The sequence below is a fragment of the Lithobates pipiens genome, unplaced genomic scaffold (genome assembly GCF_037356315.1).
Source record: "Lithobates pipiens isolate NorthernLeopardFrog02 unplaced genomic scaffold, aLitPip1_a1.2 Scaffold_8, whole genome shotgun sequence".
Taxonomy (NCBI): Eukaryota; Metazoa; Chordata; class Amphibia; order Anura; family Ranidae; genus Lithobates; species Lithobates pipiens.
The window spans coordinates 623,732,491-623,759,237 of NW_027507903.1; the positions used below are offsets into that span (position 1 = coordinate 623,732,491).

A 26,747-nucleotide genomic window follows, 5' to 3' on the forward strand; every position below is an offset into this window, starting at 1 on the left:
ACATGCTAGCTCAGAGGCCAAACACTGACCGCAGTGCGCCTGATAACCAACTTCAGCTAAACTACTGTTAGCCGGACCACCACCCACGGGTACCATGCCACCAATAGGTCCCGAACTCCTCCATCACTGGGGTTAATCCTTCATCTGCACAGACCAACAACATGCCACAGCACGCAAGGGCAAAACCTTACCCTTGCGCGCCCTGCCATACCCTCAACGCTCGCTGTATCCCATCCTGTAGACCCAAGGACCATAAATCAATCCCCACATCGTTCAGGTGAACACCATCTCTCTTCAAGTAACGCCAGGTGTCCACTTCCAATTCCAAGTGCCATATAGCCAACCCCCCCATTCCTGACCACAAAACCACTGACCTCCTTATTCACTTTCTTCCTGGCCCTATTGATCTTTTCCACCGATCTCGCCAATCTCCACGAGGTCCTGGCCACCATGTCTGAACACACAATTATCATGTGTGGAAAGGCAAGGCAGAGCTGCCAAAAATCGAATTTAATGTCTCTCATCAAGTCCAGCATGGTCTTACTGCCTAGGTCATTGCCCCCCACATGTAGTACCAACACATCCGGAGGCCTGTCCAGACGTGCAAATCTATGTACCTCCGACACTGCCCTGCCCCACAGCATGCCGGCACTCCCAACCATCTGATACATACATCCTGTCTGGAAAACCCAAGTTGCCTTCCGTCCGGACGAGCATCACCTTTCCTAGCCCCCCAACAAACATAAGAGTGGCCTACTATCCAGACCAGTCCCTGTGTTCTACCTGCAAGAAAGGACAAGAAGAAAACACAACCCCCAACATCATCAATATTTACCTCAAGCATAAAGTATAACGTCCCTTGCTGCCCCTTCCCCCTGCCAACTCATACAATCAACAGGTGAGGACGAACATACGATTGAAACTTCCTAGACTCCCACCTCCCAATTCATTTTACTGCTGCCTCATCCAACCCCCACCTGACGGCTTCTGTAGCCGCCCCTATGCGAAATGAGTGAGAGGAAAAATTTTGATCCCCCAAACCCAACGCCTCCAAATACTTCTTAACCACTGACCGGACATCATATAACGTGATCAGGATTATGAGCCACTGCGCGCCCCTGGGGGCGTGCATCGAGGCGATTGTTGTTGCGGGGTGTCAGTCTGACACCCGGCAACTACGATCTCAGTAAAGAGTCTCCGACGGAGACTCCTTACCATGTGATCAGCCGTGTCCAATCACGGCTGATCACAGTGTATATGGGAAGAGCCGGTGATCGGCTTTCCCTCACTCGCGTCTGTCAGACGCGAGTAGAGGAGAGCCGATCGGCTGCTCCTCTGACAGGGGGGGTCTGTGCTGATCGATTATCAGCACAGCCCCCCCAGGATGCCCACACTGGACCACCAGGGACGCCACCATGCCACCAGGGAAAAGGTAATAAAGGTCATAATCCTCCCTAGACCACCAGGGATGCCAGTCAGCACAATGGGTGCCAATCAGTGCCCATAATGGATGCCAATCAGTGCCCACAATGGGCATCACTGATTGGCATGCATTATTGTTTGGCACTGATTGGCATCCATTACTATAGTATAACACCGATGCCGCCTATGAGTGCCCACCTGTGCCGCCTATGAGTGCCCACCTGTGCCGCCTATCCACGCCCACCTGTGCCGCCTATCCATGCCCACCTGTGCCGCCTATCCGTGCCCACCTGTGCCGCCTATCCATGCCGCCCATCCGTGCCGCCCATCCATGCCAGCTATCAGTGCCAATTTGTGCCACCTATCAGTGTCCGTCCGTGTCGCCCATCCGTGTCGCCCATCAGTGCCGCCTATCAGTGCTGCCTATTAGTGCCACTTCATTGGTGCCACATTGGTGCCCATCAGTGCCGCCTTATCAGTGCCCATCAGTGTAGCCCCATCAGTGCCCATCAGTGAAGGAGAAAACGTACTTATTTACAAAGTTTTGAAACTGAAACAAAAAAAACATTTTTTTTTTCAAAATTTTCGGTATTTTTTTATTTGTAGCGCAAAAAATAAAAACCGTAGAGGTGATCAAATACCACCAAAAGAAAGCTCTATTTGTGGGAAAAAAATGATAAAAATTTCATTTGGGTACAGTGTAGCATGACCGCGCAATTGTCATTCAAATTGCGACAGCGCTGAAAGCTCAAAATTGGTCTGGGCAGGAAGGTGTTTAAGTGCCCTGTATTGAAGTGGTTAAAGACCGCTGCAAATTGAAATCGAAAGATGGACAACCCATCCTGGTGCACCAATAAAGACCCTCCTACCTCCGGGCATACAGATAAGAAACCCTGCACCAACATAATAGGGCACAAAGGCGGTCCGGGCAGTGAAAACACCTGCACTGTCTTGCCTTTGCCCCGCTGATCCGTTTATGATCTGCGCACCACAATGGACAACCTGTCCCCCATGCACACCACATCAGCCACTCCTAAACCCCCATGTTATTTTTTTGAGGAACTCTAGAGTTCGCTAACCCGGCACGCCCCAAAAAATGCCAATGCAAACGCCGCCTTAAACAAGGCCACTTCATATGCTGACGAACATGTCACCGATAATTGACCCTATAACCTACCCAAGAGTTCAAACAAAACCGGGTGCCTCGAGTCCCTGCTTGGTTGAGAACGCCTGTAACCCTTCATAGCCTGTCGCACCCAAAAATCTTTTGTCATATCCGGCAAACCCTTGAACTTGAACCAAAACGCCAACCCAGTCAATTTCTTATCAAGACCCGACACCCCTCCCTCCAAATTCCTGGAGACAAAATACAGAACTAATAGACGGAGGTCCCGTTCCTCCTGTTCCTCTGTGACCTGCTGCATGAGGGCCACCCATTCCACCCACACCTTATTGTATGCTGACCACGTTGCTTCGCTCACTGACTGTCTGATCCATCCTGCTACTCGTCCAAGACAATTCTCCACAGCCACTCTGGACAAGGGACCCCTTGCTGTTCCGCCCCCAGTGCCAGCTCCCGAAACCTGTCCCACTGAAAGCGAGACAAAGCATCAGCGATGACATTCTCCACCCCCGGGAGGTGCACAGCATAGATGAACACGTTCAACTGCATACAGCGTAGTACAAGGTGCCTGAGCAACCTAACCACCGGCGGCTAAGCCGCCGATACCTTGTTGATCACCTGTACCACCCCCAAGTTATCCCCATGGAACCGAACTTTTAAATTCCGAAAGGCCTCGCCCCACAATTCCACTGCCAGGACCACCGGAAACAGTTCCAGCAGTAACATGTTCTTCATGAGGCCTGCCTCCTTCCATGAGTCCGGCCATGGCCCTGCGCTCCATTCTCCCTGGAAAAAGGCACCGAAGCCCGCAGCCCCCGCTGCATCCATGTACAGTTCCAGGTCAAAGTTGCTAACAGGGCCCAACATCCACAACGCCCTGCCGTTGAAGTTAGCCAGGAACATGTGCCATGTCGCCAGATCCTCCCTATGTGCTTTAACCAAGCACACATAGTGCTTTGGGGATGTGGCCCCCGCGGTACTTGCTGACAGCCGTAGACAAAACACCCTCCCCATCGGCAAGATGAGACATGCAAAGTTCAACTTACCCAACAGCGATTGTAACGGCTTAAGTTGCACCTTGAGTAATCCCATCATCCCCCGCTTCTCCTCTGGCAGCCTACATTCCATCCTCTCAGAGTGCAACACAATGCCTAAGAAACTCAACACAGTCGTCGGACCTTCCATCTTGTCCGGGGCCAAAGGAACTCCAAACTTCTCCGCTATGTGCTCCAACGTAGCCAACAAGACCGCGCAAACTTCCGACGCCAGCGGGCCCACGCAGAGGAAGTCGTCCAAATAGTGTATTATTGAATTCAGTCCCACACCACCCACTCAATGAATGAACTCAACCGTTCAAACAACACACAGGATATGGAGCAGCCCATGGGCAAGCACCTATCGACGTAGAACAGCCGAAAGCTCTCAGGATATACCAGGAGCAAATGGAAGGCCGATTCTATGTCCGTCTTAGCCATCAGTGCTCCCTTCCCGTACTTCCTGACCCAAAAGACTGCTGCATCAAACAATGTATAAGCCACCACACAGATCTCCGGGTCAATGGCGTCGTTTACCGAACCCCCTTCGGATACGACAAATGATGGATGAGCCTAAATTTATTAGGCTCCTTTTTGGGCACTACCCCCAAAGGGGACACCACCACCGGTATGGACGCAACAGGGAAGGGGCCCAACAGGGAAGTGGCCCCCCATGCGACCCAATGCCACCTCCTTTTTAAGCTTATCCGACACCACCCCAGCGTGTTGTAACGCTGATCGCAGATTGCGTGCCACCAGGGGAGTGTTGACCAGCTGCGCCGGAATCCGGAATCCCTCTGAAAACCCCCGGGCCAGCAACTGCACCACTTCCCTATGTGGATATCTATAGAGGAAATGCTGCATCTTTCCCACCTTCACCGGTATTGTCCCCTTTTCCAACAGCATCGCCTGTCCTGCCTTTGCCATGCTTAAAGCAGCGGGACATGGGGTGTCCCCCACCACAGCCAGAGCATTCGTGCTTGTACTTGCACGACCCCCCAAACTTGCAGGAGCCCTCATTAAATTGCCAACACACCCCCTTTTTTCTTGTGGCCGATTGTCTGGGGTTGGTGGACCCACTGGCCCCCCCTTGAAAAAACTGACTGGTTGGCCTAGTCGAGGTCATAAGGCGCATCCACAAACTGATGTCCTTATGATCTCACCTCAAGGACGGGCGAATAGCCCTCTGCTGACGAAACTGTTCGTCGTAGTGCAGCCATGATGTTCCCCTGTAAACTCGGTATGCCTCTCCCATGGTCTTCCGGCCTCACCCTATCCAAGTTAAACTTTTCCAGCGGTAGAAGAGCGAAAATCTCAACGTAGTCTCCTTTCCAGATCTTCTCCCTAACCTCCGGCTTCAGGTGAGCCCCGAGGGGCCCCTCAAAGCACACATAAACCTCACATTTTGCTGCATCCACCAACCGCACAAATTCCTGTTTTTTAGTGGTCTCAGTGGCAGCCCCCCGCTGGCTTTTGCCCCACCTCCTTGTCAGCTGCCATAGCAACCTCAGTCGCAGACGCCGCTCCAGCTCCATAGCCACTACCGCTGGAACCCCCGACCCACCCTGTGCCCCAGAGTTACCCCCAACCCCAGTACCCGGGGCCACCCATGCGGACGCCAGGGCCTGCACCCCCCCACCCCCGGTTCAAGCCGCTGGACCAGCTCCTTCAATCCCGCTAAGAACCCTTGAAGGCCCATTTCCGCACACGGCCAGAGGGGGAGGCATGGTCGCAACAGACCGCCCCGTTATGGCCTGCCCCACCCCCGCATTCCCCCCACAGTACATGCTATAGCAGAAACAACATTAGCAGACTTACCGCGGTGCCTGGATGGGGTCCCACAGCCGAAGGTCCAGATTCCACTGCTGCTGGACGTCCTTGCTGCCCATCGTCCTCCGACTACGACAGCTCTGCCTCAGATCGTATGTCTGCCAACTCTGCCTCGCTAGCCGATTTCCCTCCAGCGGATGCGTCACTGGATGCCGGGGATACGTTGTCCTCCCTGTTCTTCCGCAAAATGCCCGATCCGCCTGCTGACTTCTTCTGCACCATGCCATGACCTGCTTGCCCCATCTCACCATCTCACAGTGCCGCCTCAGGCCACTGCCAGCTGCCTCCATTTGTCCTCTGTCCACTGCATCCCTCCGCCCATCGGCTGCCATCATCTGCTGTCCATCCATCCCTGCAAAGGCTGCATGTTGCATGTGAGGGAAGCTCAGCAGCCATTTTCAGGGACACCTCCCGCCTAAGCCCTGCCCCCGCCGACTCAAGGCTTGGAGAAGGGGCCTCTTGTATCCAGGCCTCTTTCTCTGCCCCAAAGCCACCACAGGCCTGCTGGTGCTACCCCTCACAGTCCACCCGCCCGATTGACGCTGACTGCCACCCCCTGAGCTGCAGGTCCCGCCGTGCGCTTCGCGGGCGGGCATGAAGGAGCCCTGCCAGCCCTGAAATGCCTCTTATCAGTCCCAGGAAGGAGGAGGGTAGGGGGATCCGGTAAAAAGCGAGCCGACGGTCACAAATGCCGCGCTTGCGCTGTCTTGTGACTTGCTGGTTTGGCCGCTGGTGATGCCTCCCCCAGTGCCGCCGCTAACCTGCTTTCCAGCCATCCAGGGCCCCTGGACGCCGCCTCCGCCTTCAGCTTCGCAAACAGTTCCTCCACGGCAGCCATTCTCCCTCACAGCTTGCTAAGCTTGCTCCTCGTGCTGAGTGAGCTGGAGAGGGACCACCCGCTCTGCACAGTAACTCTGCTCCTCCCCTCCTCAGCCTCTAAACCAATCTCTAACCTATTTTTCTCCTCACTCTATTCTGTGCTCACTTTGTTAACCCTGTCATGCCCGCCCTGCGCTTATTATTTTATTTATTTTGCTCCAGGCTTTCTTGCTGTAAACACAACAAATTACAATTTTCAGTTCTTTACGATGTTAAGCGTTTAGGAGCTTCAAGCTACAAAATACTCAGGTGTGACTTGGGCATTAAAGCAGAACTAAAGCATTTTTTTTTTTTTTTAATGCAAGCATTTTAAAAATTTAAATAAATAAATAAATAAAAATTAAAAATAAAAATTGAGCATGCGTAATTGCAATTCTGCATTACCTTTTGTATTATACATAACTGAAATGATCAATTTGCAGTGTGCTCATCAGTATTTAGGAGAGGTGATGGAGGTGAGTGAGCGGGGAGACCATCTACCGTAGTAGACAAAAGTAGTATTTTTATTTATTTTTTGTCATATTTATATTTAGAAAAATACAGTAATAATAGTGTTACATAAAAGGGCATAAAAATATATCAACAGTTATTGTTACAGAAGTTATTATATAGATATTAGAAGATATTAGACTATAATGTAATGGGCACCATATCAACACTGAACCATTATTATAATAAAGAAGAAGGTAATAATATATACACGTTAGAAATGAAAACATGTCACTCCCATTTACATAACATATATCTGAAAAAAAACAAAAACATATCTTTTCATGTGACAACACTGAAGAAATTACACTTGTCTACAATGTAAAGTAGTGAGTGTACAGCTTCTATAACAGTGTAAATTTGCTGTCCCCTCAAAATAACTCAACACACAGCCATTAATGTCTAAACTGCTGGCAACAAAAGTCAGTACACCCCTAAAGTGAAAATGTCTTGCATTCACAAATGGTTATATCTTTTTTTGTGGTGTTTGATTAACCATATAGCAGAATTACGTGCGTAAGGTGGTTTCATTATCCTGCCTGGCTGTCATATGACGTCCAGCAGGATAAGCCGCGATCGTGTGCCCGCCGGCTGACACACCGCATCGCCGATCTCGGTAAAGAGCCTCTGATGGAGGCTCTTTACCATGTGATCAGCTGTGTCCAATCACAACTGATCACAGTGTAAACAGAAAGAGCCATTTATGGGCTTTTCCTTCACTCGCACTGACAGACTCGAGTAGAGGAGAGCCAATCGGCTGCTCTCCTGATGGGGAGGATTATCAGTGCATCCCCCCTGAGGATGCCCAACCGTGCCCACCAGGGATGCCCACCCAGAACCACCAGGTATGCCCACCCATGACCACCAGGGATGCCATTCAGTGCCCATTAGATGTACCAATCAGTGCCCATTAGAGGTGCCAATCAGTGCCCAACAGTATTGCCGGCCAGTGCCTCCTCATCAATGCTGCCTATCAGAGCCATCTATAAGTGGCCAGTGCCATCCATCAGTGCCACCTATAAGTGTCCATCAGTGCCACCTATAAGTGCCCATCAGTGCAGCCTTTCAATGCCCATCAGTGCCACCTATGAGTGCCCATCAGTGCTGCATATCAGTGCCACCTATCAGTGCCCATTAGTTCTGCCTATCAGTGCCCATCAGTGCTGCATAATAGTGCCTCAGCTTCAGTGTCCATCACTGCCACCTCATCAGTGCCAATCAGTGCAGTCTTATCACTGCCCATCAGTGCCACCTCATCAGTGCCAATCAGTGCCACCTCATCAGTGCCAATCAGTGCCACATCAGTGCCAATCAGTGCTGTCTTATCACTGCCCATCAGTGGCATCTAATCAGTGCCAATAAGTGCTGCCTTATCACTGCCCATCAGTGCCAATCAGTGCTGTCTTATCACTGCCCATCAGTGCCACTTCATCAGTGCCAATCAGTGCTGTCTTATCGCTACCCATCAGTGCCACTTCATCAGTGTCAATCAGTGCTGTCTTATCAGTGCCCATCAGTGCAGCCTCATCAGTGCCAATAAGTGCTTTCTTATAACTGCCTATCAGTGCCACTTCATCAGTGCCAATCAGTGCTGTCTTATCACTGCCCATCAGTGCCACTTCATCAGTGCCAATCAGTGCTGTCTTATCACTGCCCATCGGTGCAGCCTCATCAGTGCTCATCAGTGAAGCCCGGTATTGAAGTGGTTAATGTTATAATGATTGGTCCATACAACATTTATACACATGTTTGAGTTGTGTATTATACACACACTGTATGGCTGTGTAACACTGTTACATTTCTACTTGCTTTTGTTAATGTGTACAACATTGTGAGTGCAGCTGCTTCACCTCACTAATTATCAATCAACATTTATAATTGTTTTTTATTCTTTTTTTTGTTTCACTAAAGTAAGTCTATAAAACTGCCAGAGTGAAGCAGAGGAACAGGTTTGGGCAGTGAAAACAAGTTTCCAAATGTAGAGTAGCTGTAACCTGGATCTACGATGTAATATATAACAAGTAATAGTTGGATGCACCCGGCATTCTGTACATAGCTCTTGGCTCTTGCTAGCTACCCATTGATTGATGCTTTTATTATTTACGGCACTGAAACTTTATTATTCTGGAATTCACCTTGGGATGTTAAATGCATTTTATTACTTTATTGTACTCTCTGATGTATCACAACAAGACAAAGGGTTATAGAGTTTATCCTACACAACTGTCCAAGATACGTTTGTGATTATAGAGTGCCAACACTTGGAAGCATCCCTCGAAGAATATGAGGAAACCGGGTGTCTTTCTCTGTGCATTGGTCATCATCTTTTTTATGGGGGTAAGTCTAAATTTCAGTGTATACTGTATATCTTCAGGGCAACTTGAACTAAATTCTTGATGGTGTTTTTTTTTAGAAATATCAGGTTTCAGTGTTAAATGATCATTCCAATTAAAATGGATATTTCAGGTTGTGGTAGACACTAAAGATCAATTTATAACGAACTTTTGAAAGTAAGGTGGACACGGAAGGGCTTTGCATATCATATATCATATATTTTCAGCATGGATTCATGAAGAATCGTTCTTGCCAAACCAATTTATTAACCTTCTATGAGGAAGTGAGTTGCCATCTAGATAAAGGAAGGTCCGTAGGTGTGGTGTATCTGGGTTTTGCAAAAGCATTTGACACAGTCAACCCATAAACGTTTACTGTACAAAATAAGGTCTGTTGGCATGGACCATAGGGTGAGTACATGGATTGGAAACTGGCTACAAGGGCGAGTTCAGAGGGTGGTGATTAATGGGGAGTACTCGGAATGGTCAGGGGTGGGTAGTGGGCCCCCCAGTGTTCTGTGCTGGGACCAACCCTGGCGGATGGGGTAAACAGTTCAATCTCTGTATTTGCGGATGATACTAAGCTAAGCAGGGCAATAACTTCTCTGCAGGATGTGGAAACCTTGCAAAAAGATCTGAATACATGAATGGGGTAGGCAACTACTTGGCAAATGAGGTTTAATGTAGAAAAATTTAAAATAATGCATTTGGGTGGCAAAAATATGAATGCGATCTATACACTGGGGGGAGAACCTCTGGGGGAAACTAGGATGGAAAAGGACCTGGGGGTTCTAGTAGATGATAGGCCCAGCAATGGCATGCAATTCCAAGCTGCTGCTAACAAATCAAACAAAATATTGGCATGCATTAAAATGGGGATCAACAATAATTCTCCCACTATACAAGACTCTGGTTCGGCCGCACCTGGAGTATGCTGTCCAGTTCTGGGTACCAGTCCTCAGGAAGGATGTACTAGAAATGGAGCGAGTACAAAGAAGGGCAACAAAGCTAATAAAGGGTCTGGAGGATATTAGTTATGAGGAAAGGTTGCGAGCACTGAACTTATTCTCTCTGGAGAAGAGACGCTTGAGAGGGGATATGATTTCAATTTACAATTACTGTACTGGTGACCCTACAATAGGGAAAAAACTTTTTTGCAGAACCTAGAGTACAAGACTCGTGGCCACTCATTAAAATTAGAAGTAAAGAGGTTTAACCTTAAACTACATAGAGGGTTCTTTACTGTAAGAGCGGCAAGGATGCGGCAAGGATGTGGAATTCCCTTCCACAGGCGGTGGTATCAGCGAGGGGGCATTGATAGTTTCAAGAAACTATTAGATAAGCACCTGAACGATCGCAACATACAGGGATATACAATGTAATACTGACATATAATCACACACATAGGTTGGACTTGATGGACTTGTGTATTTTTCAACCTCGCCTAATATGTAACTATGTAACAACCAGACAAAAGATTTCCCAGCACACTTACCAGTTGGCCTGCAAAATAAATAAATATATTTGACTTTGTCTAACAACTTACATTAAACACAGAGGGTTTAGTTGCACACTAAAGATGAGCCGAACACCCCCCGGTTCGGTTCACACCAGAACCTGCGAACAGACCTAAACTTCATGTGAACTTTAGAACCCTATTAAAGTCTATGGGACTCCAACGTTCAAAATCTAAAGTGCTAATTTTAAAGGCTAATATGTTACTGTCCTAAAAAGTGTTTGGGGACCTGGGTCCTGCCCCAGGGGACATGGATCAATGCGAATTTTTTTTTTAAAAATGGCCGTGATTTTAATAATGATTAAAGTGAAACAATAAAAGTGTAATATTCCTTTAAATTTCATACCTGGGGGGTGTCTATAGTATTCCTGTGAAGGGGCGCATGTTTCCCGTGCTTAGAACTGTCCCTGCACAAAGTGTCATTTCGCAAGGAAAAAAAGTCATTTAAAATCACTCGCGGCTATAATGAATTGTCGGCTCCCGTAATACAGAAAACACTCATTGAAAGTCATTGATAAAAAAATTTAAAAAATTAAAAAAAAGCGTGGGGTTCCCCCAAATTCAATTACCAGGCTCTTCAGGTCTGGTATGGATATTAAGGGGAACCCCGCATCAAATAAAAAAAAATGACGTGGGGGTCCCCCTAGAAATCCATACCAGACCCTTTATCCGAGCACGCAACCTGGCAGGCCGCAGGAAAAGGTGGGGACGAGAGAGAGCCCCCCCTCCTGAACCATACCAGGCTGCATGCCCTTAACATTGGGAGGATGCTTTGGGGTCCCCCCCAAAGCACCATGTCCCCATGTTGATGGGGACAAGGGCCTCATCCCCACAACCATGGCCAGTGGTTGTGGGGGTCTGCGGGTGGGGGGCTTATCAGAATCTGGAAGCCCCCTTTAACAAGGGGACCCCCAGATCCTGGCCCCCCATTTGAAATGGTAAGGGTACCCCTACCATTTCACAAAGAAAGTGTAAAAAATAGTTAAATAAGACAAACACACTTTTGAAAAATCCCTTTATTAAAAATAAAAAAAATTAAAAAAGATTCCAGCGGTGGTAATCCACTCTTGCTATCCAGCGACGGACAATCATCTCTCCGGGGTCCAGCGATGGCTGATCTGATCCAGCGATGGGTGATTTCTCAGTCCAGTGCAGTCCATCCATGCATCCTCTGTCTCCACTGTTGGAGACACTGCGGGGATCCCGGCGGCCTGACATTTCTTATATGAGGAGGGCGATGCATAGTAGTCCATTATGCTTTGCCTTTACAGGGAATGAAAGAGGTATACTGTTATTATATTGTATATTGTGGGGTCATTCTTCACCATTAGCTTCACATCAACGTTGCACCACAGCTGTGTCAAGGGGACTGAGCCAAGTCAGTGGGGGTTCACTAGCAGAGTAAAGGCCCAAACAAATTCAGCAGCTCCTTCGAGGGTCAGTACTACATATAGATATATATTTACATCTTACAAAAGGAGGATGCTTTCTTTACATACCAATTTTGTGTTATGTATTGTTGTATATATTAGTAGATGAGCACAATAGTTTTCTTTTAAATTATAAACATCACTGACCACATCTCAACCCCCTACTCCCGCCAGCTTGCATCAACCCCAGACCACTTCATATATCCAGCTGAATGACATTGGACATCACTCGCACCCTTATCTTCCCAACATCACTCCCTGGTCACCCGAAGACTGTCATTAAAATATATCCTTCCCCATTCTGCCACTGTCATACCTCCACACTCCTCTCCTCTACATACTGGAGGAATTACACTGGATCAGGGCTGTAATGATGGCATAGGAGGACTACAGAGGGGGCACATTGCAAGAGAGGACCGACATAGAGGGGAGATGAGACTGTAGAAGGATGACATGGGATGGAGGAGAAGGACCTAGAATGGAGAAAGAGGAGGACACGGGATGGCAAATATGGGACTGCAAAAGGAGGATGATGTGGAATGTAGGTGATGGGACTAGAGGACTAGAGGAGCAGGAGGACAGGGGATGGAGGAGGACATGGGATGGGGGAGAAGGGACTGGAAGAAGAAGAGGAGCACATGGGATGGAAAAGGAGGAGGACATGGGATGGAGGATATGGGAGTAGAGGAGGAAGAGAACATGGGACTGAAGAAGGAGGACATGGGATGGGGGTGAAAGAACTGGAAGAGGAGCACATGGGATGGAGGAGGACAAGGGATGGAAGATATGGGAGTGGAGGAGGAAGAGGACATGGGATGGAGGATATATTTGGTTGTAAGAGTATTAAAATAAAAGTGGGTGCACTGAAGGACTTGGTGGGATAGCCAATGGTTGGATTCAGTTGGACAGCCAGTGGGTGGGCCTTGAGGAATGGTTGTGGTCAGGCCCAGGGTGGCCCAGACCTAAAGCTGTGTAAGGGGCCCCAACATTTCTGATGGCTGCCCTGGTCACATCACTAGGAGGAGGAAAGCCAGCGTGTGCAGAGCCAGATGGACAATATGAGGCCTTAATCGAATCTCCAATGATACAGTATGTGGGAGGATGGGGGAACAGCCACGGAACAAGGAAGGGACAGAGAGGACGCCAGAACAACCACCGACTGGAGCTGGTGGATGGAAACTTCTTACGATCGGGGAACACAAGGCCAAAACGAGGCTTGAAGCACAAAGGGTGAAGAGAAGGCCGAGGAGAATGGAGAGAGGGAATAGCTGTCATCTTGACAACGCATATCGGGGTGTGGACCTTCTTCAGGTCATGTGACATAGACAGCAAATGGGGTTTAAATAGGGGTGGACCACAGGAAGGATCACAAATGTAACCACTTGTCTACCGTGCACTTACACCCCCTTCCTGCCCAAGTCATTTTTCAGCTTTCAGCACTGCCACACTTTGAATGACAATTGCGCGGTCGAGCTACACTATAACCAAACACATTTTTTTATAATTTTCTTCACACAAATAGAGCTTTATTTTGGTGGTATTTAATCACTGCTGTTTTTTTTTTTTTTTTTTTTTACAAAAAAAAGACCAACCTTTTTGAAAAAAAATGTTTATCCCTTTTTTTTCTGTCAGTGAATTTTGTAACTAAGTCATTTTTCGCCTTCACTGATGTGCGCTGATGAGGCGGCACTGATGGGCACTGATAGGCATTGATGAGGTGGCACTTATGGGCACAGACTAGGTGGCACTGATGAGGAGGCACTAATATGCTGCACTTATGGGCACTGATAGGTGGCACTGATATGTGGCACTGAGCACTGTTAGGTGGCACTGGTGGGCACTGATAGGCGGTACTGATGGGCAGTGATGGGCATTGATGGGTGGCACTGATGGGCGACACTGATGGGCATTGATTGACAGCAGTGATAAGCATTGATGGGCAGCACTGATAGGCGGCACTGATTGCCAGCACTGATTGACATCACTAATGGGCACTGATTGGTGGCACTTGTGGGCAGTGGTGGACACTGATTGCAGCCACTGGTGGGCACTGATTTATGGCACTGTTTTTCACTATTGTAATCAGGGCACTGATGATCAGTGCCCTGATTACATTCCTAAATGTCCCCCTGCCTGGAGATGCTGCTGATCGCGCTCTCCTCGCCACACACCCTGTCAGTGTGAGGCGAGGAGCACCGATTACCAGCACTTCCTTGTTTACATGTGACCGGCTGTGATTGGACACAGCCGATCACATGTTTAAAGAGCCATGGATGCGGCTCTTTCCACAGATCGGGGTCGTGCGTCCAAGCAACACAGTGTGGCTGGGGTCGCAAGAGCCACACCGCCCCACCGTCATTTGAAGGTGGTCGGGAGGCAACCAGTTAAAGGAACCATGATTGGTTTCTCCACCGCAGCATACCTCCATTGTTTAAGCAACCTGATGACAATAATTTCATCTACATACACTGCAACTTCTCAACTACTCAAACAAAGACAAGGGGAACAATAAAAGTAATGGACCAGAAAAATGGTTAGAATATGAATAAAAAATAATAAATCAAATAATTGTCACGATTTAGGAAAAAAATATGTTGTAAAGTAAAATAAAAAAATAAAATAAATATTACAACAAATCACCTAATAGTGCTTCTCCCATTGTTGACCCTGTAGTTGACTTGCCCATTGAGAAGGCCTCCCACCATGTTTCACCAGTTGATCCCATTGATGTGGACATTGGTTCATCTTTCAGCATCACATACACTTCGCCCAATAAAAATCATTTCGACCCGCCAATTCATCTTCCAGTGCACATACAGGACAGCCCTTTGTGCTTCAAGCCTCGTTTTGGACTTGTGTTCCCCAATCGTAAGACGTCACACTCAGGTGTTTCCATCCACCAGCTCTGGTCAGTGGTTGTTCGGACGGCCTCTCGGTCCCTTATTCCGTGGCTGTTCCACCACCCTGCCACATATCATTGGGGGTTTGATCGAGGCCTCATATTGTCCATCTGGCTCTGCACACACTGGCTTCCCTCCTCCTAGTGATATCCAGGAATACATGAAGGTTTTGCCATCACAGCATTGCTTCACCAAGTCAGTCCACCACCGACTGTTGCTCAAAGTACTGTCACAGTGAGGAGGACATTTTGCAGTTGCTCCATCTACACAAGGAGATTTTTAGACAATTGTTCATCTAAGTATATGTCATTATTAAACCGGCACATAATTTTATCTCATTGACCTTTTTGATTCTTTGTCCTTTGAAGACTATCCTGATCAGCGCAATTGTGGTTGCCCCTGAATGTTTTTACTTGTATTCACACCCCTCCTGGTGTGCTCATCCACACAGTTGCTTTTTTGGGGTCTTGACGGACATTCACAAGGTTCCTGGTGCAACATATGTCTAATTTTCCAATTTTATTGGCTCTAATCATGTGCTTCAACCCCCCCCCCCCCCCCCCATGGTCTGTCACCCTGTATGTAGATCAGTGGGCCAGATGCATGGACGGGGGGTGGCACCCATGTGCCCCTAATGCAGGGGCCACTACTGGCTCCTGCTGATGCTGGTCCTCCTGTGAGCAGAGAGGAGAGAAGAGCAGCACTGCTGCAGACGAACACAGCGCTGGATCAAGATTGGGCTCAAGTAAGTATTTAGGGGGGCTGGGGGGAGCTGTCACGGAAAGGTTTTTTTTTTACCTTGATTTTACAATTGTTATTATCATAGGCATGCCTGGACACACCTTAATCACCCGGTGTGGCGCCGATTTTCCCTGCTTCCTGGTGCCCCCTGTCTCTCCCCTGCAGTGCTGCCAGCTTTTCTCTTCTCCTACTGGCTGCTGCCAAGGATCTTTCAGGATGGAGAGCAGTGGGGGAAAGGGCTGGTAAATATATTTTATTTGCCGGTTCCTTTCTTTTCTGTGTGATCTGTACATTCGTTTCTGTATTCATTCATAACTGAAGTATAGCGAACTGTGTCTACTATGCTTCAGTTTGTGATTAAACAGCAGCGCTCAGAACAGAGCACTTCCATTTTATTCACTGTCCAGTGTAGCTGAGGCTGCAGACACAGGGACTGAGGAATCTCTGTCCTCAGTGCCTTTCTCTGTCTCAAAAGTGAGACATCAGGGGTCTGTTTAGACCCTTGACATTTGATCAAAGCCCCCTAACGAGACTCCTAAAAAAAAATGTATGCAAATAATAAAAAAACAATATTGTAAAAAATAATTAAAAACATGAAATTATAAAAAATAATAAAAATAAAAACTACTGACACCGTCCACCGCTCTGGTAATATACACACATGTGTGTTTATGCTCTGGGGTGCACACCCCAATGGAATAGGCTGCACAAACCAATGGTTATTATAGTGGAAATATTCCACTGCTGCCTCTAAAAAATTATTTTATTTTATTTATTTTCCAAAATATAAAATGATTTATATAGTGATTATCCACAGCTCCCAGCGATATACACGATTACAGACCTGCTTCATAACGTAAGAACATTTTCAGAGACACTTAGGCAAAGCTAAGTGGTTGGCACTTCTACCTTGCAGCACCAAGGTCATCACTTCAAATCCTGTAACAAAATATGCAAAAAAATAAATAAAAAAAATGCTCAGGTGTGAATGCAGACTTAAATAGGATTCTCTTTCCAGTTCATACTCCAGGAATGTGTTATAGGGGTCATCTGAACCCCTCACCCACTCAAGAATCATTTTTTTTAAGATTAAGAACAAAAAAGTAGACATGGGTTCCTAAGTTGTCCATACACTAGTAGAATTTTGTGTGAACGTTTGCACGAAAATTCTTATCAGTACATGCAATCATTTTTGTCAATCGAAAGGGGCTTCCTGATCCATATCCATAGGGCCAACAGTGTGGAGATGAGGCCCTTGTCTCCATCAACATGGGGGCATGATACCTTGCTAGGGGGAGGGGGGACTCCTGGAAAGTTACCCTTCCCATGTTGATGACTGGTGGTTTGGTATGGTTCAGATGGAGATGGGGTGGGTGCATTCTCAGTGACCCTCTCTTTCCTGATCAGGCAGGCCACATGCTAGGATAAGGGTCTAGTATGGATTTTGGAGGGGACCCTATGCATTTTTTTTTGTTTTTGCATGAGGTCCCCCTTAAAAATCCATACTAGATCCCTATCTAAGTTAACCACCTCCCGCCCGCAGTATAGACAAATGATGGCGGGCGGCATGCCCTCTAGTTCTGGGCTAATGTCATATGACGTCACCCAGTCTCACTGCGATCTTGCACCCCCAGGGGCGTGCAGCATGGCAATTGCAGACCCAGATATCGCTAAAGAGCCGATGATGCAGCTTTTTACCCATGTGATTGGCTGTGTCTAATCACAGCCGATCACATGTAAAAACAAAAGTGCCAGTAATCGACTCTCTTTGACTCACACTGACAGAGTGTGAGGAGAGGAGAGCTTATTAGTGGCATCTCCTCACAGGGAAGACCTGTACTGATCATCAGGGCATCAACCAATGGCCATACTCCATACTTTTACCACTAGACCTGCCTGTGGCCTTTGATACTGTTGACCACCAGCTCCCTCTTAATAAGCTCCACTCTCTTGGCCTTCAAGCCTCTGCTCTATCCTCATTCTCCTCCTACCTATCACAGTGCTCTATCAGTGTTACCTACAACTTTGTCTCCTCTGCCACATTTCTTCTTTCTGTAGGAGTTCCCCAAGGTTCTTTAACCAGTTGCCGACCGCCGCACGACGATGTACGTCGACAGCAAGGCACGGGCAGGCATATGGGCGTACATGTACGTCCCTTGCCTCCCGCGGGTCGGGGGCCCGATCGGGCCCCCGCCCGGTGCCTGCGGCGGTCGGTTTTCGTCCGGGAGCGATCCGGGACGAGGGGGCGGCCATTCATTCATGGCCACCCCCTCGCGATCGCTCCCGACGAATAGAAATCCCCCGTGACATCACTTCCTCTCCTGTAATGTAAACACAGGAGAGGAAGTGATGTATTCTCTCCTCCGTGTCTGTATTTTTCGTTCCGACACGGAGGAGAGCGGATCGGTGAGTTGCACCAACACTCTACACACACAGTAGAACATGCCAGGCACACTCACACCCCCCCGATCACCCCCCCAATTACCCCTGCCCCCCAGTCACAGTGACACCAATGTCATTTTTTTTTTGCATTGGTGTCATTTGTGACTGTAATAACTGTTAGGGCAGTTAGGGTTAGCCCCCTTTAGTTCTAATGTACCCCCCTAACCCCCCCAATAAAGGTTTAACCCCGTGATCACCCCCCGTCGCCAGTGTCACTAAGGCTGGGTTCACATTGCAGCGGTTTATGAGAACGAATGTGATTCGCACCGCACTGCAGTGCAAATCACATCCGATCTCTGTGCGATTCGAGTTCAGCCATTCGCCGCACCCGCCGCAAATTCGCACGGGACCCTTTTTTTGGCCCGCAGCAGAATCGGATCGCATGGGTGTTCACACCATGCGATCCGAGTTTGCAGATCGCACTGCGATATGCGAACTGATCTGGGGGTGTCAGTAACATTTCACTGACACTCCCAGCAGTTCGCATAGGGCAGTGTGAACTGCCGCCGGGAGGCATGCGATGCGGGAACCCGCCGCGGATTCGCGGCGTTTCCGCATCGCTCCAGTGTGAACCCAGCCTAATAAGCGATCATTTTTCTGATCGCCGTATTAGTGTCACAGGTGACGCTAGTTAGGCAGGTAGGTATTTAGGTTCGCCGCAGCTTTTTATAGCGCCAGGGACCCCCATATACTACCGCATAAAGCCCCCTGATTGCCCCCTAGTTAACCCTTTCACCAGTGATCACCATATAACTGTTACAGGTGACGCTGGTTGGTTAGTTATTTTTTTATAGTTTCAGGGCACCCGCCATTTATTACCTAATAAAGGTTTAACCCCCTGATCACCCGGCGGGTGTCATTTGTGACTAATAACTGTTAGGGCAGTTAGGGTTAGCCCCCTTTAGTTCTAAGGTACCCCCCTAACCCCCCCAATAAAGGTTTAACCCCGTGATCACCCCCCGTCGCCAGTGTCACTAAGGCTGGGTTCACATTGCAGCGGTTTATGAGAACGGATGTGATTCGCACCGCACTGCAGTGCAAATCACATCCGATCTCTGTGCGATTCGAGTTCAGCTATACAGATAGTATGGCTGAATTCGTGTCGCACCCGCCGCACCCACCGCAAACTCGCACGGGACCCTTTTTTTGGTCCGCAGCAGAATCGGATCGCATGGGTGTTCACACCATGCGATCCAAGTTTGCAGATCGCACTGCGATATGCGAACTGATCTGGGGGTGTCATTAACATTTCACTGACACTCCCAGCAGTTCGCATAGGGCAGTGTGAACTGCCGCCGGGAGGCATGCGATGCGGGAACCCGCCGCGCATTCGTGACGTTCCCGCATCGCTCCAGTGTGAACCCAGCCTAATAAGCGATCGTTTTTCTGATCGCTGTATTAGTGTCACAGGTGACGCTAGTTAGGCAGGTAGGTATTTAGGTTCGCCGCAGCTTTTTATAGCGCCAGGGACCCCCATATACTACCGCATAAAGCCCCCTGATTGCCCCCTAGTTAACCCTTTCACCAGTGATCACCATATAACTGTTACCGGTGACGCTGGTTGGTTAGTTATTTTTTTATAGTTTCAGGGCACCCGCCATTTATTACCTAGTCTCACTAGTGTACCCCTAAATTTAGGGGTGTCTACTTTCCAAAATGGGGTCATTTGGGGGGGGTTTGTGCCATCTTGGCATTTTATGGCCTTCAAAACTGTAACGCCCTTAGAAAGCCTGAAGGTGGTGCTTGGTTTTCGGGGCCCCGTACGCGGCTAGGCTCCCAAAAAGTCCCACATATGTGGTATCCCCGTACTCAGGAGAAGCAGCAGAATTTATTTTGGGGTGTCATTTCACATATGCCCATGGCATGCATGAGCAATATATCATTTAGTGACAACTTTGTGAAAAAAAAAAAAAAAAAAAGTTTGTAATATTCCCGCAACTTGTGGCAAAATATAAAATATTCCATGAACTCAACATGCCTCTCAGCAAATAGCTTGGGGTGTCTACTTTCTAAAATGGGGTCATTTGTGGGGGTTTTGTGCCATCTTGGCATTTTATGGCCTTCAAAACTGTAAGGCCGCGTACACACGCGGGGACTGTTCGCCCAACTTTGTCCGTCAAACAGTTTCGGCAAACAGTCCGCTCAAAATTAGCATGGACGGACATGGCCACACACGACGTACGAACAGTTTGCTGAAACCGTGCGCGATGACGTGAACGGCACGTACGACGGGACGAAAAATACGACGTTCTATACACTGCATTATAACTTTCGGCGTGTTAAGCCTTTCTGAGCATGCGCGGAACTTAGTTTGTCGAACAAGCCTACACAAGGGCGGACTGTTCGCTCAAACAAAGTTTCAGCGGACAGTTTTTCGGAATTTCCGAAAAACTTTGTTCGTCAAACTGTCCGCTGAAACTGTCCGCTGAACGCCCACACACGAGCGGACTGTCCGCTGAAACACTGTTCAGCAGACAAAGTTGGGCGAACAGTCCGCGCGTGTGTACGCGGCCTAATAGGTAGTGAGAAGTGAACTCAAAAATTTACGCCCTTAGAAAGCCTGAAGGCGGTGCTTGGTTTTCGGGGCCCCGTACGCGGCTAGGCTCCCAAAAAGTACCACATATGTGGTATCCCCGTACTCAGGAGAAGCAGCAGAATTTATTTTGGGGTGTCATTTCACATATGCCCATAGCATGTGTGAGCAATATATCATTTAGTGACAACTTTGTGTAAAAAAAAAAAAAATATTTTTTTTGTCATTATTCAATCGCTTGAGGCAAAAAAATAAAATATTCAATGGGCTCAACATGCCTCTTATCAATTTCCTTAGGGGGTCTACTTTCCAAAATGGGGGGGTTTTGTACTGCCCTGCCATTTTAGCACCTCAAGAAATGAGATAGGCAGTCGTAAACTAAAAGCTGCGTAAATTCCAGAAAACGTACCTTAGTTTGTAGATGTGACAACTTTTGCGCAAACCAATAAATATACAATTATTGACTTTTTTTTTACCAAAGACATGTGGCTGAATACATTTTGGCCTAAATGTATGACTAAAATTGAGTTTATTGGATTTTTCTAATAACAAAAAGTAGAAAATATCATTTTTTTTCAAAATTTGCGGTCTTATTACGTTTATATCGCAAAAAATAAAAATCGCAGAGGCAATCAAATACCATCAAAAGAAAGCTCTATTTGTGGGAAGAAAAGGACGCAAATTTTGTTTGGGTACAACATTGCATGACCGCGCAATTACCAGTTAAAGCAGCGCAGTGCCAAAGTGTAAAAAGACCTCTGGTCATTTACCAGCAAAATGGTCCAGTCTGAAAGTGGTTAATCTATCTACACCTCTTCCTTGCGTGCCCCTGGGGGTGCGAGATTGTGGTGAAACTGAGCGACGTGATATGATAAACTCCCATGGCCGCCAATACATCTCTATGCTGAAAACACCCAAATCTATCTCTCTACTCCCTACCTCACCCCTTCAGTCTCCTCTCGCATTACTAACTTATTAAGTGACATATCAGCATGGATGTCACACTACTTACTTAAAGGGGTTTTAAAGGTAAATTTTTTATTTTCTAAATAGGTTCCTTTAAGCTAGTGCATTGTTGGTTTACTTACCTTTTCCTTCGATTTCCCTTCTAAATGTTTTTTTTTCTTTGTTTTCTTTGCCTGAATTTCTCACTTCCTGTTCCTCCTCAGTAAACTGTTCAGTAAGCTGTTCTGGCTGACTAAACACCGCTCGGATGATGGTGTGAAGCTTACTGAGGAGAAACAGGAAGTGGGAAATTCAGACAAAAAAATAAAAACATTTAGAAGGGAAATCGAAGGAAAAGGTAAGTGAACCAACAATGCACAAGCTTAAAGGAACCTATTTAGAAAATAAAAAACTTTCCTTTGCAACCCCTTTAACCTCAAAATACAAAGAGCGAGAAATTAGAAATATCCAAAATCGCACTCAATCAGCGCTCACGGTGAAACCTAAAATATAGCTGCTGCTATCTTGCTATTTCAAAATCTTAATAATGTGTATATAAATAAATAAATAAATAAATAAAAACCCCTATCTGAGTACATGCAAATATAAACCTATATGGGATGAATATATATCGAAAAATATATAATAAACTCAATTGCAATTTTTCTCCATGTGAGTAAATAATTAATTCAGCGTGATCTCTGAAAATAATATCATAACACTTTCGATCGCAATAAATAAATCTCAATTGCAATTTTTTTCTCCATATGAGCAGATAATTAGTTCAGCATATTCATAAAACAAATCATTGCAGATGTATCTAATCATATGTATAGTTTATTGGAAAGTGAAAGTAAAGAAAAAGTGTTGATAGGAGATTCGTTACTATTCGGCAATCCTCCACCACACCTCCTGTGCAGCTCCCTATGGTTCTTGCACTTACCAGAAACCCCTGGTTAAAACGCTTATCTTATAAACAGATGACCGCTCTCACTTGCTTACACGTCTCTCATTGATTGAATTCCGTTAATTACTATCTTTAGTAAAAAGCCATCAGATATGTCTCCTCAGATATGTCTCAATATCTCTCCAATGCCACTTTGCACATGTAAAAAAATATATAAAACTACATAGCAGGGGCGGACTGACCATTGGGACACTCAGCCACTGCCCGAGGGCCCCGAGCCACAAGGGGGCCCCATCAGGGTTGCCAGCCTCAGTAAAACCAGGGACAGTGTGTAAAAATCTGTGTTTTTTTTTTTTTTTTACATATTTATCTCTGAAATGTCCCTTACCGACATCTTTTTGGTCTAAAAATCCTGAGATTATAGCTGCCCCACCTCTCCAGTACATTCCAGTACCTCAGCCAATAGAAACATGTCTGTGTATACTGTGTGTACATGTATGTGCATACTGTGTGTCTGTGTGTGTGTATACTGTGTGGCCCCATAATCTCGGATTACCTGGGGGCCCCATAATCTCCTATTGCCCGGGGGGCCCCATGAGTTGTCAGTCCACCCCTGCTACATATCGTAATCCCGTTCACAATATTCAATTTATTCTGATAAAATTCCAGGATTACACACTCACAAAACTAGCATTTTGTACAGCGCATATCATAAAAACACATTACTAAAACAAACTAGGCCTGCCTACATTTGACTATACTAGTAACTAGTAACAACTAGACTCTAGCAACTATCTATGTAGAGGGTTCTACATGGGAAAGCTCACACCCAATTCGCACTAACGTGAACATGGCTTTAGGAAGGGAGGATTGGGGTGGGGACAGAACTGCCCTATTACTCACACAATTCCTAGAAAATAATTAACATATTTTCTACAGAGAACATTCTGCTACTCTCAGATGGTAGCACCACCTTCATCATCTGCATTGAATGCTGATAAATATGGTAGGCAAAACCGGATATAGATAATATACCATATGAATAATGCAAAAGGTTCAACAGATCTGCAATTATGCATGCATTATTATTAATTATACAAGGCTGAAACATGTATACAAGGAAGAACACTTGGCTTTTTAATTCTGTGCTAAATAATGGAGTATCATAATTCCACCAACATATGCCGGTATACAACTTAATATTACTATTTTTCATTTTCATTTTAAGCATGCATAAAAACGTAGCTCTGCTAGGGCTTGAAGAAAGATTTCTCTAGATTTACAGTCTTGCAGGTTTGCGGCTCTTGTCTGTGCAGGCATGGCAGCCCATTCACTTTAAAAATAAAGTGGCTGCAAAAGCACCATGGGATTTCCCTGTGGTTCCTGCACCCGCAAACGTGCTGCATTTTTAAATGCGTGGGTATGCCGTTAAGAATGAACGGCATCTCCGCGTGTTTTTAAAGAGCACCACGTTTTGAACGCTGGTGGTTGCGAGTGTGATATTTGCTCCAATTCTCGCACCTGCAACCACCTACAATAGTGCGAACAAGCCGAATACCTTGATTATATGCTGAGCTACAAGAACATTTCCTGCCCTAATGCAGTCATCTGATGCCTGTAGAAGTCTGAGGAAAAAGCCGATGCTTTGAAACGCGTTGCCTGACACATCTTCACAGAACAAAAATATTATAGCGCACATATGCAAAACTAACATTTACCTCCAGCAAGGCTTATTTAAAAACACCAAGACATTTTCAAAAAACATAAAAAAAAATGGGGATTTGGTCACACCATATTGCTATACGGTGCTTAAGCCCACTTACTGCGACAAAGTACCCCATGATTAGTGGGTCCTACACTATCCATAGATTGGGAGATCCTGCTTCACTAAACTATGGGAGCTATACTCCTCTATATGGGAGAACATGAGGTCTCCACCATGACACAGGTGGTCACTAATGAGAGGTACATACTGAGGGAGTGGGGTGCTCCACCCAACAGGATTTGGTCAGAATCCACACAATAGACAAACAAGATATTTGGGGGGCACACCCTAAAAAAATGCATAAATATCTTTTTTGTCTATTGTATGGATTCTGACCAAATCCTGTTAGGTGGAGCACCCCACTCCCTCAGTAAGTACCTCTTATTAGTGACCACCTGTGTCATAGTGGAATTTTCTCCCATATAGAGGAGTATAGCGCCCATGGTTCAGAGAAGCAGGATCTCCTAGTCTATGGATAGTGTAGGACCCACTAATCATGGTGTACTTTGTCGCAGTAAGTGGGCTTAAGTTTTGCATATGTGCGCTGTAATATTTTTGTTCTGTTGTATGGTCTTATGGCAGCACCATCTTTATGCATTTTTTTAGAGTGTGCCCCCCAAATATCTTGTTTGCCTGACACATCTTGACGTCACGTCTGGTCCAGCTCTGAGTGCGTTCCATGCTGGTCCACACACCGCGAGGTAGAGACCTGGCTAGTTGAGACATCTACCCTGCCAATGCCATGGAAAACCCACAGTGATACTCCATGGGGCACCTATATTGACCAAAAACTTCACTCATATTGCTCTTTCGTCTTCAATTTCATGTGAGTAGCCATTTGGCTGTCTTTGAATAAATCCTCCTTTGACTTCTGCCACGCTTAGTTTGGCGCACCTTGCTGTTCCTTTGTTTGTTTCCAGACAATTGCTTCACTCTCAGGGGAACTGCCACAAGTGCTATTCTCTCACTCTAAGGACATTATGAACTTTGTAAAGAGATTTATATTAAACACCTGTTCAGTTTATTATAGACTTTGCTCTCATTTATCCCTTCTTGTCATTGGCAAATATTTTTGCGCCATCCTTTTTCTTTTTGATCTGATGCCAGTAAGCTCTACCATCCTCTATTGGAAACCTAAGCACTATCTGATTGCAGCACTCTTAGGTCAACTGTTTAGGCTTCGAATCTTATTCATAAAGCAATTATTTTTTTTTTTTTAGAATAACAGACGTGTTATATTTGCCTGCTCTGTATAAGGATATTGCACAAAGTGGTCCCAAACCTCCTCTTCGGGGATATCCCACTGGTGCTCTAGGCTCCTCCTCTTCTTGGTGTGCCCCCATAGGAAGTTAACTTTCCTATGGTGGTGCACCTATGGGCTCACTCCTGAGGCAGGCTGTGTGCTTCTATAGACACACACAACATAGCTCGGCCCTGCCTCCTGTTCTATCCATACAGGATTTGATTGATACTAGCAAGAGCCAATTGTTCCTGCTGCCTCATAAAATCTGTGAGAATGGGGGCAGGGGAGAGAGACATTACAGATGGGCACAGCGCTGGATGGGCTAAGGCCTAGGGTAAGTTTTTAGGTGTGGTGAAGTGGCAATACGGTTACTGGGACAGTTTTATCTGAATGCATAGAATGCATTAGAATAAAACATGTGTAACCCTGGGGTCATATGAAGTTGCCCTCTCCACACAGGCAATGGCGCTAACCTGCGGGTAACCAAAAGAGCCAGAGCCTTTACTAAAGGAAGAGCGGACTATGAATATATAATTGGCAGTGCCTCCGCCTAGAACAGGGCTCCAGTGTATGTAGAGATGATCCCTTTCTAGGACAGTAACTAGTAACTCAAAATAACTGACAGCAGTAGTACTAATACACCCAGCATAGATAGAGCAAAGATATGCAGACATACCAGCAGGTGATTAATATAATCTTATATATGGTAAAGTGATGGCATTACATAGAATCAAAGCAACAACAGGAAGAATCTACATATCTCTGAAATGAACAGTGTATATATGTATATATATATATATATCCGGATATAGTATCTCACAAAAGTGAGTACACCCCTCACATTTTTTGTAAATATTTTATTCTATCTTTTCATGTGACAACACTGAAGAAATAATACTTTGCTACAATGTAAAGTAGTGAGTATGCAGCTTGTATAATAGTGTATATTTGCTGTCCCATTAAAATAACTCAACACACAGCCATTCATGTCTAAACTGCTGCCAACAAAAGTAAGTGCATCCCTAAGTGAAAATGTCCAAATTAGGGCCAAGCAGCCATTTTCCCTCCCCGGAGTCTTGTTATTCATTACAAGGTCTCAGGTGTGGATGGGGAGAAGGTATGTTAAATTTAGTGTTATCTTTCTCACTCTCTTATACTGGTCACCGGAAGTTCAACATGGCACCTCATGGCAAAAAACTCTCTGAGAATCTGAAA

General features: G+C 46.4%; 1 protein-coding gene across 1 annotated transcript in view; it reads left to right on the plus strand.

The window, feature by feature from the left end:
* Window positions 1-8,897: 8,897 nt before the first annotated feature.
* Window positions 8,898-26,747, plus strand: part of LOC143961470 (NXPE family member 3-like) — a 120,636-nt gene continuing 102,786 nt past the window's right edge. The window contains exon 1 of the mRNA XM_077470765.1: window positions 8,898-9,114. Within this exon, the coding sequence (XP_077326891.1) occupies window positions 9,061-9,114 (54 nt within the window). The 5' untranslated portion in view covers window positions 8,898-9,060. The remainder of the gene's footprint in view (window positions 9,115-26,747) is intronic.